Genomic DNA, 12,914 nt, shown 5'->3' with positions numbered 1-12,914 from the left:
GGGCAGGCAAGCGATGGGAAAACCAGCCCTCCTCTGTTGAGTTCTCTTAGCGCTTTCCTCTTGGACTGGGGAGCAATGAGGTGGGGGGCGGGGGACCGGCCTGCGTGCGGAAGGTGTGGGGAGGGGGAGGCATTCGCCATCAGATGGAAAAATGACCAAGTGCTCAAAAGCCAGGTGGACAAATCTGCCAAATCAGTAGAACGACGTCCTGTTCTGTCCAGAGGGTACAGCAAACACAGATGGACAAAGCACAGTGGTAATTACATCTCCGAAGAAGATGCTAAATATTTCAAGGCCTGCCTGGTGCTGATTCATAGCAGAGGGAATTTTATGATAGTGGGTTTCACAGGCAGTAAACTTGTGTAGCGAGGTATTTTTTTCCTCTCTCTTAAAAAGTGCCGCGTCCATGTCGTCCCGTGTAGCAGGTAAGGGCTACATTCCCTTTACGTAAATCATCAGCACCTTTAGCTCAGCCTGAGTTCTTGCACTGGGTCGTTCTTCACCGCGGCTGCCTCGTGGCCAGGGAAATCTCTCCATAATTGGACCATAGTTGATTACTGTTTCCAGGGGCAACCACTTCAGATTTCTAGCATGTGGGTGGTTTGCACACATGAGTCACGCAGGTGTTAATGTTCCTCCAGAAGAACTAGCCGTGTCCTTTTACCAGGGCCGGCCAATCTGCTCACTGGGGAGGCTTGCCCCACCACCGAAGGGGGCACAAAAGGCCAGCCCCTTGCCCCAAAGGACCGCGCGGCTGCCACCTGCAAACACTCCAGTGCCCTTGTGCCTCAGGTCACGGCTCACCTTTCCTTGAGAGTGATTCTTGCACTGCCCTCCTCGAACTCCCTCCATAAATCACGTGCCTCCAGGCCCCGTCTCAGGCTCTGCTTCTGGAACCTCAGCTAAGACAGTGCGTCTCTAGATCGGTGGCCCCAAAGAGCTGGCATTCCGAGGTCTTTCCCCTGGTGCCATAGATGGCTCCCGACCCAGTGTGGTTTCCCTAGTTCTTCTAGAAGCTTGCCTGGGCAGCAGGGGCTGATTGTGGTGGCTCTCCTCCAACACAGGGAGGCAGCAAGTCACATCACTGGAAAGCACTCTGCCAGTTGACCTTGGCCTCGGTAGGTGAATTCTTCCTAGGAGGCATCAGCAAGGCAAAGTGTTTCAGATCTGAGCGCCACAGAAGCAAAGTGGTGGCCAGAGACAGAGCCCGTTGCTTTGTGTAGATGTGCAAAGGGCTGCTGTGGATGGGGTCTCCCGTACCAAACTACAGCTGGGTCTTAGTCACTTCTGGCTGCTGCCACAGAATACCATAGACCGGGTGCCTTGTAAACAACATTTACTTCCCACAATTGTGGAAGCTGGGCAGCTCATGATCAAGGTGCCGGCAGATTCAGTGTCTGATAAGAGTCTGTTTCCTGGTTCACGGACCACTGTCCCCTTGGAGGGTCCTTACATGATAGAAGGAGCAGGGGGGGCTCTAATGTCTCTTATATAAGGGCACTAATCCCATTCATGAGGGCTTCCACCTTTATAAGCCAATTATCTCCCAAAATACCATCACAATAGGGAGTAGGTTTCCACATGGGGATTTGGCAGCGGGTGGGCGGTGGGGGGACACAAACATTCACTCTATAGCAGGCTGTCATCTGAAATTCCACTCTTAGAGATTTAGTCCTTTATGTTGAAACACAATGTGACTTCTTATATTGTCAGCTATTAGCAGCTTTGTGTGAATTAGTTTGTTCCGGGGTCCAATGTGACAGTTGGTCCCAGCAGTCTTGGACGGGGGGAGGGAGGAAAGTCAGGACCAGAATCAAAGCTTGGACGAGGGCACCTCTGCCATGGGCCTGGGTGGTGGGAGAGGGGCATCGCCAGGGCTGGCTTCTTCCCGGATTCGCTGACAGTATTGGTGGCAATTTCAAACTGACAACCCGTTTTAAACTTCCCTCCCTCCCATATCTCACGGTCACGCGCGATCACAGACACAGAGGAGGACTTAAAAATGCGAGCTCTTCAACAAAAAGACAAAGACTATAGGATTCCACGTCCATGAGGTCAACCTCCTAGAAACGGAGGGGAGAGTGGGGACTGCCAGCGGCTGGAGGGAGGGGGATGGGGAGAGCTGTTTAGCGAGTATGGAAGGGTTCTGGACGTCAGCTGCACCAGCAGCGTGAGTCTACTTAATACCGCCGATATATGCACTTAAAATGGTGACAGTAGTAGATTTTACGTTATGTGTGTTTTGCCACAATTAAAAATGCTTTTCAAAGACAATTTGGGCTTTTCGTATCGAGGACCCTCATGTAATAGCTATTTGTTGACTCGGTATTCGCAGAGCATACTCCTTTTGTGAGCTCCCGAACCTAAAGCTCAAAAGCCGAACACAAACCAGCAGAAAGGGCCTAAAGACCCTCAGAAGATGTCCCCTAATTCTGCCCTGGTGAAGCCATTCCCAGCCTGTCTCCCCCCATTTCTGGGCTCTTTCCCACCAGGGCCCTGCCCACGCTTTGTCTCTCCAGGCCCTGCCTTCCGTGCAGATTCCTTAAGGCCCTCGTACCTTCCAGGATGGTAACTTCTGCCTCCCCGAGGCACATCTTTCCCATTTCTGTCACTTGTCATGGCTCTCCTCCATTACGTGATCAGCAGGAGGCCTAGAGTTGGTGTTTGGGTATGTACAGAATTCTTGGCCAGGCCAGCGGGTGGGGAGGGGTGGGGTTGGGGGGGAAGTGGAAGCCGTCGGGGAAGGGATAGCGAACACATGAATGGACAGTGAACACACTTCCTGAACACCGTTGTTGTTTTTTCCTGTCTAGTCCGGGCTTGTATCTTTTACTTCTCAGATTTTATGTGTTTGGGTCCTTGCTTGTACTCTCATGAAGTGGTGGGATGCAATTTAGTTCATCAAATTCAGCAGACCTTGTTGGAACCCACTGTGTCCAGAGTGCCATTCAAAGGGTCGGGAATGGCATCTGCAGCCGAGGTGTTACGGCTTGGGTAAAAGGAAACAATGATAGCCCAGTGAGTCGGTCTTAGGAGAAGCTCTCACTAAGCATTAAGGGGTCTCCAGAATACATGAGTTGGGAAGTATGTGGCTCTTTTGTTCTACTTTTGATGACCAGTATATCTCCAGGGGGAAAATCCTTCTGACCTTTGGGTCAATGTGTAGGGATGTCCCGCATATCCCAGAGCACTTAGCATTCCTGCTCCCAGGCACCAAATGCTAGGAGGATCTCTCCATCCATGGTTTCAGCAAGTGTCCAGAAGGTCCTCATACATTTCCATGTGCTTCTTAGGTGGCCATGTTGCCAGACTGAGAACCAGTGGACTCCGGGATAGACATGGAATTCTCGCCATATGTGGCTCCTGTATGTAGCTTTCCAAAGGACGTGACCCTCAGGACTCTTAGACGTCCAAGCCAGAACGAAGATGACAAAGAGGGGATCAGATATGGTGGAAGGAGTGCTCAGGGGCAGTGGGGCGTTGTGCCGTGAGTTCTAGCCGCCCCTCACCCAAGCCTAAGCCACCGGGATTTCCAGAGCAGCCCTCGAGAGTTTTGACAATGTCTTGATGTAGTTGGGAGACCCAGGGGGGCTGACCTCTGACTCCATGGGCTAGGGTCTAAGTGCTGTGGGAAATTGGAAGGCCAGAGAGGACTAAGTGTGTCAGAGGTGTGGGGTGGGAGCTCCCTGCTCCCCACAGCTGTGGGAACAGAAGAGCAGTTATGGGGCCATCTTGGGTCTTGTGCTACATGACCAGCTTGGAGGGGCCAGGAGACCCAGGCAAGGGACACTGGAGAGATAACCTGGAGGAGGTCAGGATGGCCTGATGAAGAAGGCCGCTGAAAATAAGGATCTAACCATCCTGTTAGAGAGCTGCAGGAGAGAGGGACCAGCAGGCAATTTCTGAAAGGGCCCCACAGGAGCATCAGCCTAGACTCTGCCAGGCCAAAAGAAGACCTCACTTAGCTCCCATTGGAAGAGGAGCTCCCATTGGAATAGGAGCTGTCTGCAGCCTCTGCTTCTCTGCTCCCTCCACCTGGCAGGTGAGTGAGGACAGAGTAAAGATCAGAAGAACCGTGCCCGCCCCCAATCAGGCTTCCCACCCCAAATAATGCCATGCTGAGAAGGAGGAAGGACATTCTGTTTACCAAATTGAGTCTGTTTGGGGCTTCAAGGGACTGTGAGAGGTGGAAAGCCCTGAGCAACTGCTGGAATTTTCACCCAGCTGCAGATGAGGACCCTCACTGGATAAAATTTAAAAGAGACAATACAGGAAGAGTTAGTGTTTGATCACAATCCAAATGTCTCCGGAGTTTAGGTAGGTTTCATCTAGATTAATTTCAGAATAATCACTCTAACTCCACTCCCTTGTGCTCCCTGTAAGCTGCTTCATGGGAACGCGGTCAGCTTGCTTAGCAGGCTGCAAAGACCTTGGCAATGGCACAGGTTTTAGAATCATCCCCCCCGCCCCATTCAGGCAATTAGGTCTTACCAGTCTTCATTTAGTTGAACAGTGCCAGCTTCTGTAATTAACATATTGTCGTCAACTGGAATGTCTGCCGGGCTGAAAAACGCAATGTGTAATTTATTGTGATTGGTTTTCATTGAATGGGGTAGAAAAAAAGTAAATTAGCCATAAATTTAGAGAGATGGCACATGGTGAAACTTTATGGAAACTGCAACATTAGCAGAGAAAAGGCCAGCTCCCAAGAACACACAAGAGGAAAATTATACTTCCCGTGAAATGCCACCAGATCCTTGGAGTATAGCAAAAGCTGGTGTCTGAGGACTGGTGCTTCCGTTTTTCTAAGGGAGAAAGAAATGACATGGTGAAGGCTCTGGGATCCTCTGGGATGAAAAGGGCCACACCAGTCACAGGCACTCAGCAAGAAGCTAACAGAAACCCATCAGAGTTGTCTGTGGGTCATGCACATGACTTGCCAGGAGGCTTGGAGGCAAAACCCACCGGGAAGTTTCCGGCTTTATCTTTAAGCCTTGGCCAGTGCAATTATGGTGTCTCAGTCAGCTTGGGCTGCTATAACAAAACACCATGGACTGGATGGCTTCAGCAACGTACGTTTATTTCTCTCAGTTCTGGAGGCTGGGAAGTGCAAGGTCAAGGTGCCAGCAGATTTGGTTCTTGGTGTGGGCTTTCTTCCTAGCTTGCAAACGGCCACCTTCTCGCTGTGTTCTCACATGGCAGAGAAAGGAACATCTGGTATCTAGTCCTCCTCTAGGGACAGGGCACTGTCCCATTATGGGCACTCTACCCTCATGACCTCATCTAAACATTAATTTCCTTTCAAGAGCCCCACCTCCAAACACCATCACAGTGGGTTTTAGAGCTTCAGCATATAAATCTGGTAGGGGGGAGATAAACATTCAGTCCATAACACATCGTAACCCTCCTGGGCCACAGATAATAGACCCTCTGTCCGATCTTCTCTGTACTTCACCTTGCCCAACACCCAGCTGAGAATGTAGATGGAAGACTGAGCCGTTTCCTTTTGCACAGTCCAGCCTTCCAGGAGACAGAGTCAGGGGAAGAAAAGAGCCTGAGCAGTAGCGTGACCAATGAGGACCTTCAAGTATTATTTGCTGGGATGAGTGTGTCTGTATGTGTGTCTTGTTCCAAAAAAGACTTAAGGTGTTTGCAATGATGAAAAGAAAAAAAAAAAAAAACCATCGGAAGTCGGTAAGAGAAATGAGGTAAAAGGACAAGGATAGAGACAAAATATAGGGCCAAGCCTTAAAATAGAAGGCAAATTAAATCTCTTTTGCTTAACTAGGGAAAAGTGCCATGTTTTCTGGGAAGCCAGTGGCATTCTGTTCCATCTCTCTTTTAAATGAAGAGTGAAGCAGTGTTAGTCTCAATTTAGGGGCCTGCATTTTGATGAGTTCGCTATGCTTTGGTTTTTGTTTGGTTCACTGACCTTCAATCTCCATTTCAATAAGAAAAGCAAGTTCCATCACAGCCAGTGGGTATTCTTGTGGTTGCCTTCCTCTGGGGATCTTTGGGTGGAGACCTTGGCAACTCACAAGGGTAGCAGAGGAAGTCAGAGGTTAAGAAAGAATCAGCCTGTGCCATAGAGGAACTCCAAAAAAGAAAATTCTGGAAGGAATATCCATTTTACCTCCAGCATTTAGATGGCTCAGGAGTTAATGATTTTCTAAAGGGGAGTAAGGCTAGGTAGGCATCCTCCACTAGAGCTAAAACCTCCATAAGTAAAAATAGGATTATCAGGATAGTTGACCTAACTTTTTTCCTTTGGCCGTGTAGGCCCGGTGAAACAGAGTAGGGCTTATTCAATTCTGTGATATTTGTATTTGATGGAACAAAGGCTATCTTTTCTTTTAACCCCAAGTCTTGTTTGCCAAGCTTGTCTTTATTTAAATGCTCTGTGTTAATAAGCCGTAGCTCTGAAGGCTCACATAGACCAGAAGGGTCATTTTCAGCTGCCAGTATTAAAATAAAAGAAAACAAACAAGAAACGGGGAAGTCTCACAAGCATTATATTAATACTGTCTAATGATTCCCCATCATCTACAGGATCCAGTCCAATTTCTTAGCCAAGGATGCAAGGATTTGCTCCATTGACTCTTCTAAAATGTTCCCTCCAAAAACTTCCCTGAAGGGACCCTCTGCTCCATACAAAAATCTTTGGTTTCTTAGATCCCAGACCTGGCACTGAGCCCCTTCTTCTTCCCGCTTCTTCACTAGCAGCCCGTAACCAATAGTTTATAGCCATTGATGAATAAGCACCCTGCCAGCTTCCTGGCCTGTCAGCCTCTGAGAAGCCAGGAATCAACTGGGATTACTTAGAAGACTTAAAGTCAACAGAACCACTTGAGATGGATGTTGTTATGGGCTGAAGTGTGTGCCCCTAATTTTCACATGTTGAATTTTAATTCCTGATCACCAGGACCTCCGAATGTGACTATATTTGGAGATAGGGCTTTTAAAGAGGAGCCTGAGTTAAGGTGAGGTTGTTAGGGTGGGCCCCAATCCAGTCTGAGTGGTGTCCTTATCAGAAGAGGAAATTTAAACAAATAAAGAGACACCCGGGCTGGGAGCACACACAGGAAAGGCCATACAAGGACACAGCGAGATTGCAGCCATGTGCAAGCCAAGGAGAGAGGCCACAGGAGAAACCACACCTGTAGACACCTTGCCCTTGGATTTCCGGCCTCTGGCACTGTAAGAAATAAACTTCTCCTGCTGAAGCGCCCCAGTCTGTGGTGCTTTGTGATGGTGGCCTGAACGCACTGATGGAGATGACCTCTATAAAGACCTCTGTAAAGTCCTTTGAACTCAGGTTCATTGCAATCATTTTTGCTCTCAACCCATAACGATTTTTTTCTGTGTCGTTCATTTGAAAATTAAACCTGAAGTTTAAAAATTATTTTGACTCTTTGTAACGTATTATTTTCCCTCCGATTCGTCCGTCATTAACCAAATCTTTGAGCCCTACTATGCACTGTTCTAAAACAATTAGAGCCCTTGATTCTCCAGTTCAGCTATGAATCTGCCACGGAAGCAAATGCAGCCTGGGACACTGGGGCTTGGAAAAGCGTGATGAGTTTCGCGGTAAAGGTCATCATTTTTCTGATTATTCAAGGAATTAGACTCGTTAAAGAATTTGGAAAATACAGAGAAAAGCATGACTGTAAAAATAGAAATCACTCACAAAATTACTATGTGGGAAGCATCACTGTTATGATTTTGAAGAATTTCCTTATAACCTGACTTTGAAAATATGTGTTGGGAATACTTTCCTAGATTGTGAAATAGCTCTTTAAAATCATTTTTAGGGCCGTCTGGGTGGCTTAGTCGGTTAAGCGTCTGACTTCAGCTCAGGTCACGAACTCGCAGTCCGTGAGTTCGAGTCCCGCGTTGGGCTCTGGGCTGATGGCTCGGAGCCTGGAGCCTGCTTCCGGTTCTGTGTCTCCCTCTCTCTCTGCCCTTCCCCCGTTCATGCTCTGTCTCTCTCTGTCTCAAAAATAAATAAACATTAAAAAAAAATTTTTTTAAAAATAAAACCATTTTTAATGTTGTAATAACATTCTATTGTAGACTTCCTTAATCTATTTATTTTACCATTCACCTGACATCTGACTTTTCCCTATTATTATTATTATTATTATTATTATTATTATTGCTATTATGCTATATTAAGGAGCCTGGCTCGTTAACTCTCCACATAAATCTATTCAAATTCCTGGTAGTTTCCTTGTGATAGATTCCAAGAAGGGAACTCTAGGATCTTGGCAGATGAACTTTGAAGTTCTTGGTGGACATAACCAAACTGCTCTTCTGGGGTAATTGCACGTGCTGGATATGGTTTTTCCTATAAAATAATCAGGTACATGCTACGGGTCCTTCTCCTGCTTAGATGTGATAATCCTGAACTTCAAAGAAGAAAAATCTTTAGAAGGTAGCCAGAAAACTCCTGCACAATATCGAAGAGTTGACTACAAGAAGTGTATTTGCGGTGTTGCGTTTTAATCTGCGACACAAATCGTTAAGCTTGTCATAATCAAGAAGCAATATGAAAAAATTGAATTTTTTTTTTAAGTCTAGGATTTTAAATCTAGTACAAAAAGCAGGAGGAATTTTAGAAGCCACCTGCCAACTTTATGGATGACAGAACTGCAGCCCAGGGAAGTGGATTTCTTAAGATCATGTAACGACTAGTCAAAGAGTGGCATTGGCATTCATGCCTCCTGGGTACCAGTCATAGAAACTTCTCTTCTGAGAGTCACGTTAAGGCAGCAGATAGCAATAAGGCTGTAACTTATTCTTAAAAATTTCAGCTGCTGATCAACGGCTTTTCCAACACCTTCCACTGATTGGTCAATGAGGAAAAAAGTGGTTTTACAAAGAAGAGTCTAAAATAATGATATTTCTAAGTAAGACTTATGGTTGGAAATGAAGATTGCCCACTGCAGAAACCACCGTGGCTTGCCTGCAGAGAGAAATAACAAGTAGGGGTGCCTGGGTGGCTCAGCCAGTTAAGCGTCCGACTCTTGGTTTCAGCTCAGGTCATGATCTCACGGTTTGGTGAGGCTAAGCCCCACGATGGGCTCTGCGCTGGCAGCTGGGAACCTGCTTGAGAGTCTCTCTCTCCCCATCTCTCTGCCCTTCCCCAACTCGCACTGTCTCTGTCTCTGTCAAAATAAATAAATAAACTTAAAAATTAAAAAAAAAAACAAAACGAGAACCTAATGCCTTTTGGAGCTTTTGACTGACGAAAGCCCTGTGCTCACCTCCCTTCTCAGGGCTTTTGGAATGTATAACCAGTGAGAAGTAAAGCATTATTCTTGCTTATCTTGTAATCTGGGAAAAAATGGATCAAATATCCAAGGACAGTGGGCAAGGCAAAGTGTTGTCTTCCTTTCTGGAATTTAGAGACTTAGAAAGAATTCTAGGAAAACTGAGTTCCATATCAGTACAATCCAACAGAGCATAACAGGAGCCATATATGTAATTTTAAATTATCCGGTAGGCATATTTTAAGGAGTAAAAGACTAATGTTATTAATATGTTTATTTAACCCAACATATCCCAAATATAATCGTTTTTAACGTGTAATCAGTATAAAAATTACCATTGAGCTATTTTACATTTTCTTGGTCCTATTAAATCTTTGCAGTCTGGTATGCATTTACACTCACAGCCCATCCCGGTTGGGACTAGCCGCATTTTGTGTGTTTTTTTAAAAATTTTTTTCCTTAATGTTTTTATTTATTTTTGAGACAGAGAGAGACAGAGCATGAGCAGGGGAGGGGCAGAGAGAGAGGGAGACACAGAACCCGAAGGAGGCTCCAGGCTCTGAGCCATCAGCACAGAGCTCGAGGCGGGGCTCGAATTCACGGACCGTGAGATCGTGACCTGAGCCGAAGTCGGACGCTCAACCGACTGAGCCACCCAGGCGCCCCGGGACTGGTCACATTTTGAACGCTCAGTTCTCTACACTGGACTGCAGAGCCCTCTAGAACACAATTCAGTCTCTGTTGGGTCCATGCCTGTGGGTTTTGTTACGAAAGTGGAAGAGGTATCTGGGACTAGGAAAGATGATACAGTCATTTCTATTTTTTAAACATCTAGCAGGAATGCATCTAAGGTATTATTCAGAAACGTGTATGAGAGATGGGGTGCCCCGCTGGCTCAGTCGGTAGAGCATGAGGTTCTTGATCTCAGGGTCATGAGTTCAAGCCCCGCGTTGGGCGTAGAGCTTACTTAAAAATAAAAAAAATAAAATGAAATAAGGAAAACAAAAAAAGAAAAAAGAAGTGTCTATAGGAGCGAGGGAAAGTTAATCAGCCTCAGCTGGGCAATTGTGCACACTTGGCCGACAGCTTGAATTCATGTCCCCAATTCTCAAAAGATTGTCTACCGCTGACCTTGTAAGCCATCCAGCCCCCACCCCCCACCTCCATTAATAACACCCAGAGGAGCCCCGAGGGCCTTGCCAGGGAGAGGAGCTGGCAGGGCAGGTCCAGAACAGGATGCCACAATTGGCAGAGCTTTCTCCTTATCAGGGACTCGCAGTCAGAGAAAGAAAGTCTCCTTGTTCCGGGAGGGTTTCTTTTGTTTGCTTTCTCTTTTTGCTTTTAGCTGAGGGGTGTTCCTGGGAAAGATGAATGCCATTGGAAGCGGAAATTCTTGGCAATAAGAAAAAAAAGCCTGCCCGGTGCAGACGCGTGCCCCACCCAGGCAGCTCCCAGCTTCAGGGGATCCAGCGAGCGTCTGAGTCCCACTGCCCGGGATCACAGGAGGGCAGGCCCGCGCCCCCCCCCCCCCCCCCAGAGGCAGGTGCAGCCCCTTCCTTTCCCCTGGGCCAGGGCTCCATTCACAGCGGCTGCGCCCACAGCCACTTCTGTGGATTTGAATCAGGGAAGACCAGGCAAGCTGCGCAAGACCTTGGCATCTTGGAATCCGCAAGTGAGGAAGGCTTGAAGCCACACGACCCAGGAGTCTGGGGTGGGGAAGGGCGGGGGGTAGGAGCCTGGCGACCACATGCCCCAGACGGGGGGGGGGGGGGGGGTGTCCAAAGAGGCAGAGGGCCTCATCCAAGTCTCACAGCTAGCCACACCAGGAGTTGAAAGTCTCTGCCTAGCAGCCCCACCAGTCTTCCTTCTAATGCCTGCAGCACCTGCACGTGGATGTAGAAACTTCTCTGGGGTTTGCTGCTGAAATGTCACTGTGTATTTGCGCGTGCTGGGAGTTGTGGGGGTGTGGGGAGGGAGCCTGGGAGCCACACCCCAGCTCGTCACCCAGGCCATCTGTGGTGGGGCTCACAGCGGCCAGGGCAGCACCCGATCCCAGGCTGGTCGCGTCATCATTCGGTAGATATTTCTCCTGCTGCTACCGTGTGTCCTGTCAGGCACTGGTCTAGACCCCAGGGGTCCAGCAGGGAATAAAATAGGCACACACTCCTGCCCTTGCCTTCCTCCTGGTGAAGGGAACAGCTAATAGGCAAATGACAGAGTAGGTTAGAAGGGGATGAGCAGGGAAGGGGGTTAAGGAGAACAGAGAAGGGAGAGGGTTGCCATTTAAACAGGGCAGTTGGGGGAGGCTTCACCGAGAAGGTGATATGTGAGCACAGTCTTCCCAGATAGGGAATGTTAGGCACATTCTTTATCCTTTGGATAAACTAGAACAGTAGTAATGATAATAATAGATTTGGCAGGCTTAATCTGCACCCTTCCAAGCTCTTTATACACCTGAGACTCATTTAATCCCCACAACCCTATGAGACAGGAGCTATCACTTACCTCTCTTTACAGAGTGGCAAAGAGAGGCAGAGAAAAGGGACGTAGGTTTGCCTGAGGTCACACGCTTAATAACGCAGGCCGTCAGGTTGACCGCAGAGCCTGTCCCTTTGTTTGCCAGCCCTAAAAGGGGTGGTCTCCAGCAGAGATCTCAGATCCATCCTGGCTTCAACCAGGAAAATCGACAGGAAGCGTTCCCCAGCTGACCGTGGCCCGGGGCTTGCGCTTTATCTGGGTGGGCTTCTTCTAGTGCTTCCATTTCTCGGTCTCCGAAATTGAGTGACTGCACGTGCCAGCATCTACTGGTTTCAAAGCATCATGCTGGACTTCGTAGACGATACTCAGATGTGGCGCTGGATGTGAACCCGGTCCCAAGAAGCAGAGCTTCGCTTTGGGCAGAAAGAAGCAAACCCATTAGAAAGGTAGGCAGGACGAGACATCACCCAAAGGCTGCACAGCCAACGTCCACAGTGGGGAGTCCCTCTGGGGGCAATGAGGGTCTCCGGCAAGATTTGCCCAGAGGCTTAAAGCAGGGGGTCTTGACTGCCAGGAGGACGTGGGTGGAGAGTGAGCAGAAGGGAGGGCCCTGCCCCAGACAGGAGCGGCCCAGATTCAGGCTGGGGCAACGCAAAGGCACATTAGGAGAATGTCTATCAAAATGTCTATCCAAAACAGCCCTATTCTGAAGTCCGCTTCCTAGAGCTGTTAAGATTATTAAGCACACAACTGTTCCCAAATCCTAATTATCTGTTCTGATTCAGGGGGCTAAGAAGCTGGATAATTGACAACAGCAACAAATCCAAAAGTGATTTCCAGCTGGCTTTGGAACGCAGCTGCTCTGACTTGCTAATTACCTTGCTTCCCCCTGGACGCACAACACACATCGCCAAGGCCAGGTGGGAAACTGTCACGGACAGTAGGAAGAATCCCTTTCTGTGGTAGAGCGGAAGAAGAGTCTGGAAGACCAGGCACAACCAGGTGAGTTTTTTTTTTTTTTTTAATGTTCATTTATTTATTTTGAGAGAGAGAGCGCGTGCACATGCACGAGCCGGGGAGGGGCAGAGAGAGAGAGAGGGAGAGAGAGAGAGAATTCCAGGCAGGATCCACTCTGTCCGTGCAAAGCCCAACGTGGGACTCCAT

The 12,914-nt window shown here is 48.1% G+C and overlaps 1 protein-coding gene across 1 annotated transcript; it reads left to right on the top strand.

The window, feature by feature from the left end:
* Positions 1-406: 406 nt before the first annotated feature.
* On the top strand, positions 407-12,524 carry LOC128312581 (uncharacterized). The gene is made up of 4 exons (XM_053207118.1): positions 407-425; positions 668-792; positions 10,618-10,944; positions 12,089-12,524. The coding sequence occupies exons 1-4, from the start codon at positions 407-409 to the stop codon at positions 12,458-12,460; spliced, it is 843 nt and encodes a 280-aa protein (XP_053063093.1). The 3' UTR covers positions 12,461-12,524.
* Positions 12,525-12,914: the final 390 nt, after the last annotated feature.

This window comes from Acinonyx jubatus, chromosome D2, assembly GCF_027475565.1.
Source record: "Acinonyx jubatus isolate Ajub_Pintada_27869175 chromosome D2, VMU_Ajub_asm_v1.0, whole genome shotgun sequence".
NCBI lineage: Eukaryota > Metazoa > Chordata > Mammalia > Carnivora > Felidae > Acinonyx > Acinonyx jubatus.
The sequence above is the reverse complement of the archived record's forward strand: the minus strand, read 5'-3'. Positions and strand labels throughout refer to the sequence as shown.

Bases quoted from the DNA above. Each gene is read 5' to 3' on its own strand.
- LOC128312581 (XM_053207118.1), top strand. The intron at 793-10,617 runs GTCACGGCTCAC...TTTTGCTTTTAG, and splicing joins CCAGTGCCCTTGTGCCTCAG to CTGAGGGGTGTTCCTGGGAA. The intron at 10,945-12,088 runs GTGAGGAAGGCT...CTGGTTTCAAAG, and splicing joins TGGCATCTTGGAATCCGCAA to CATCATGCTGGACTTCGTAG.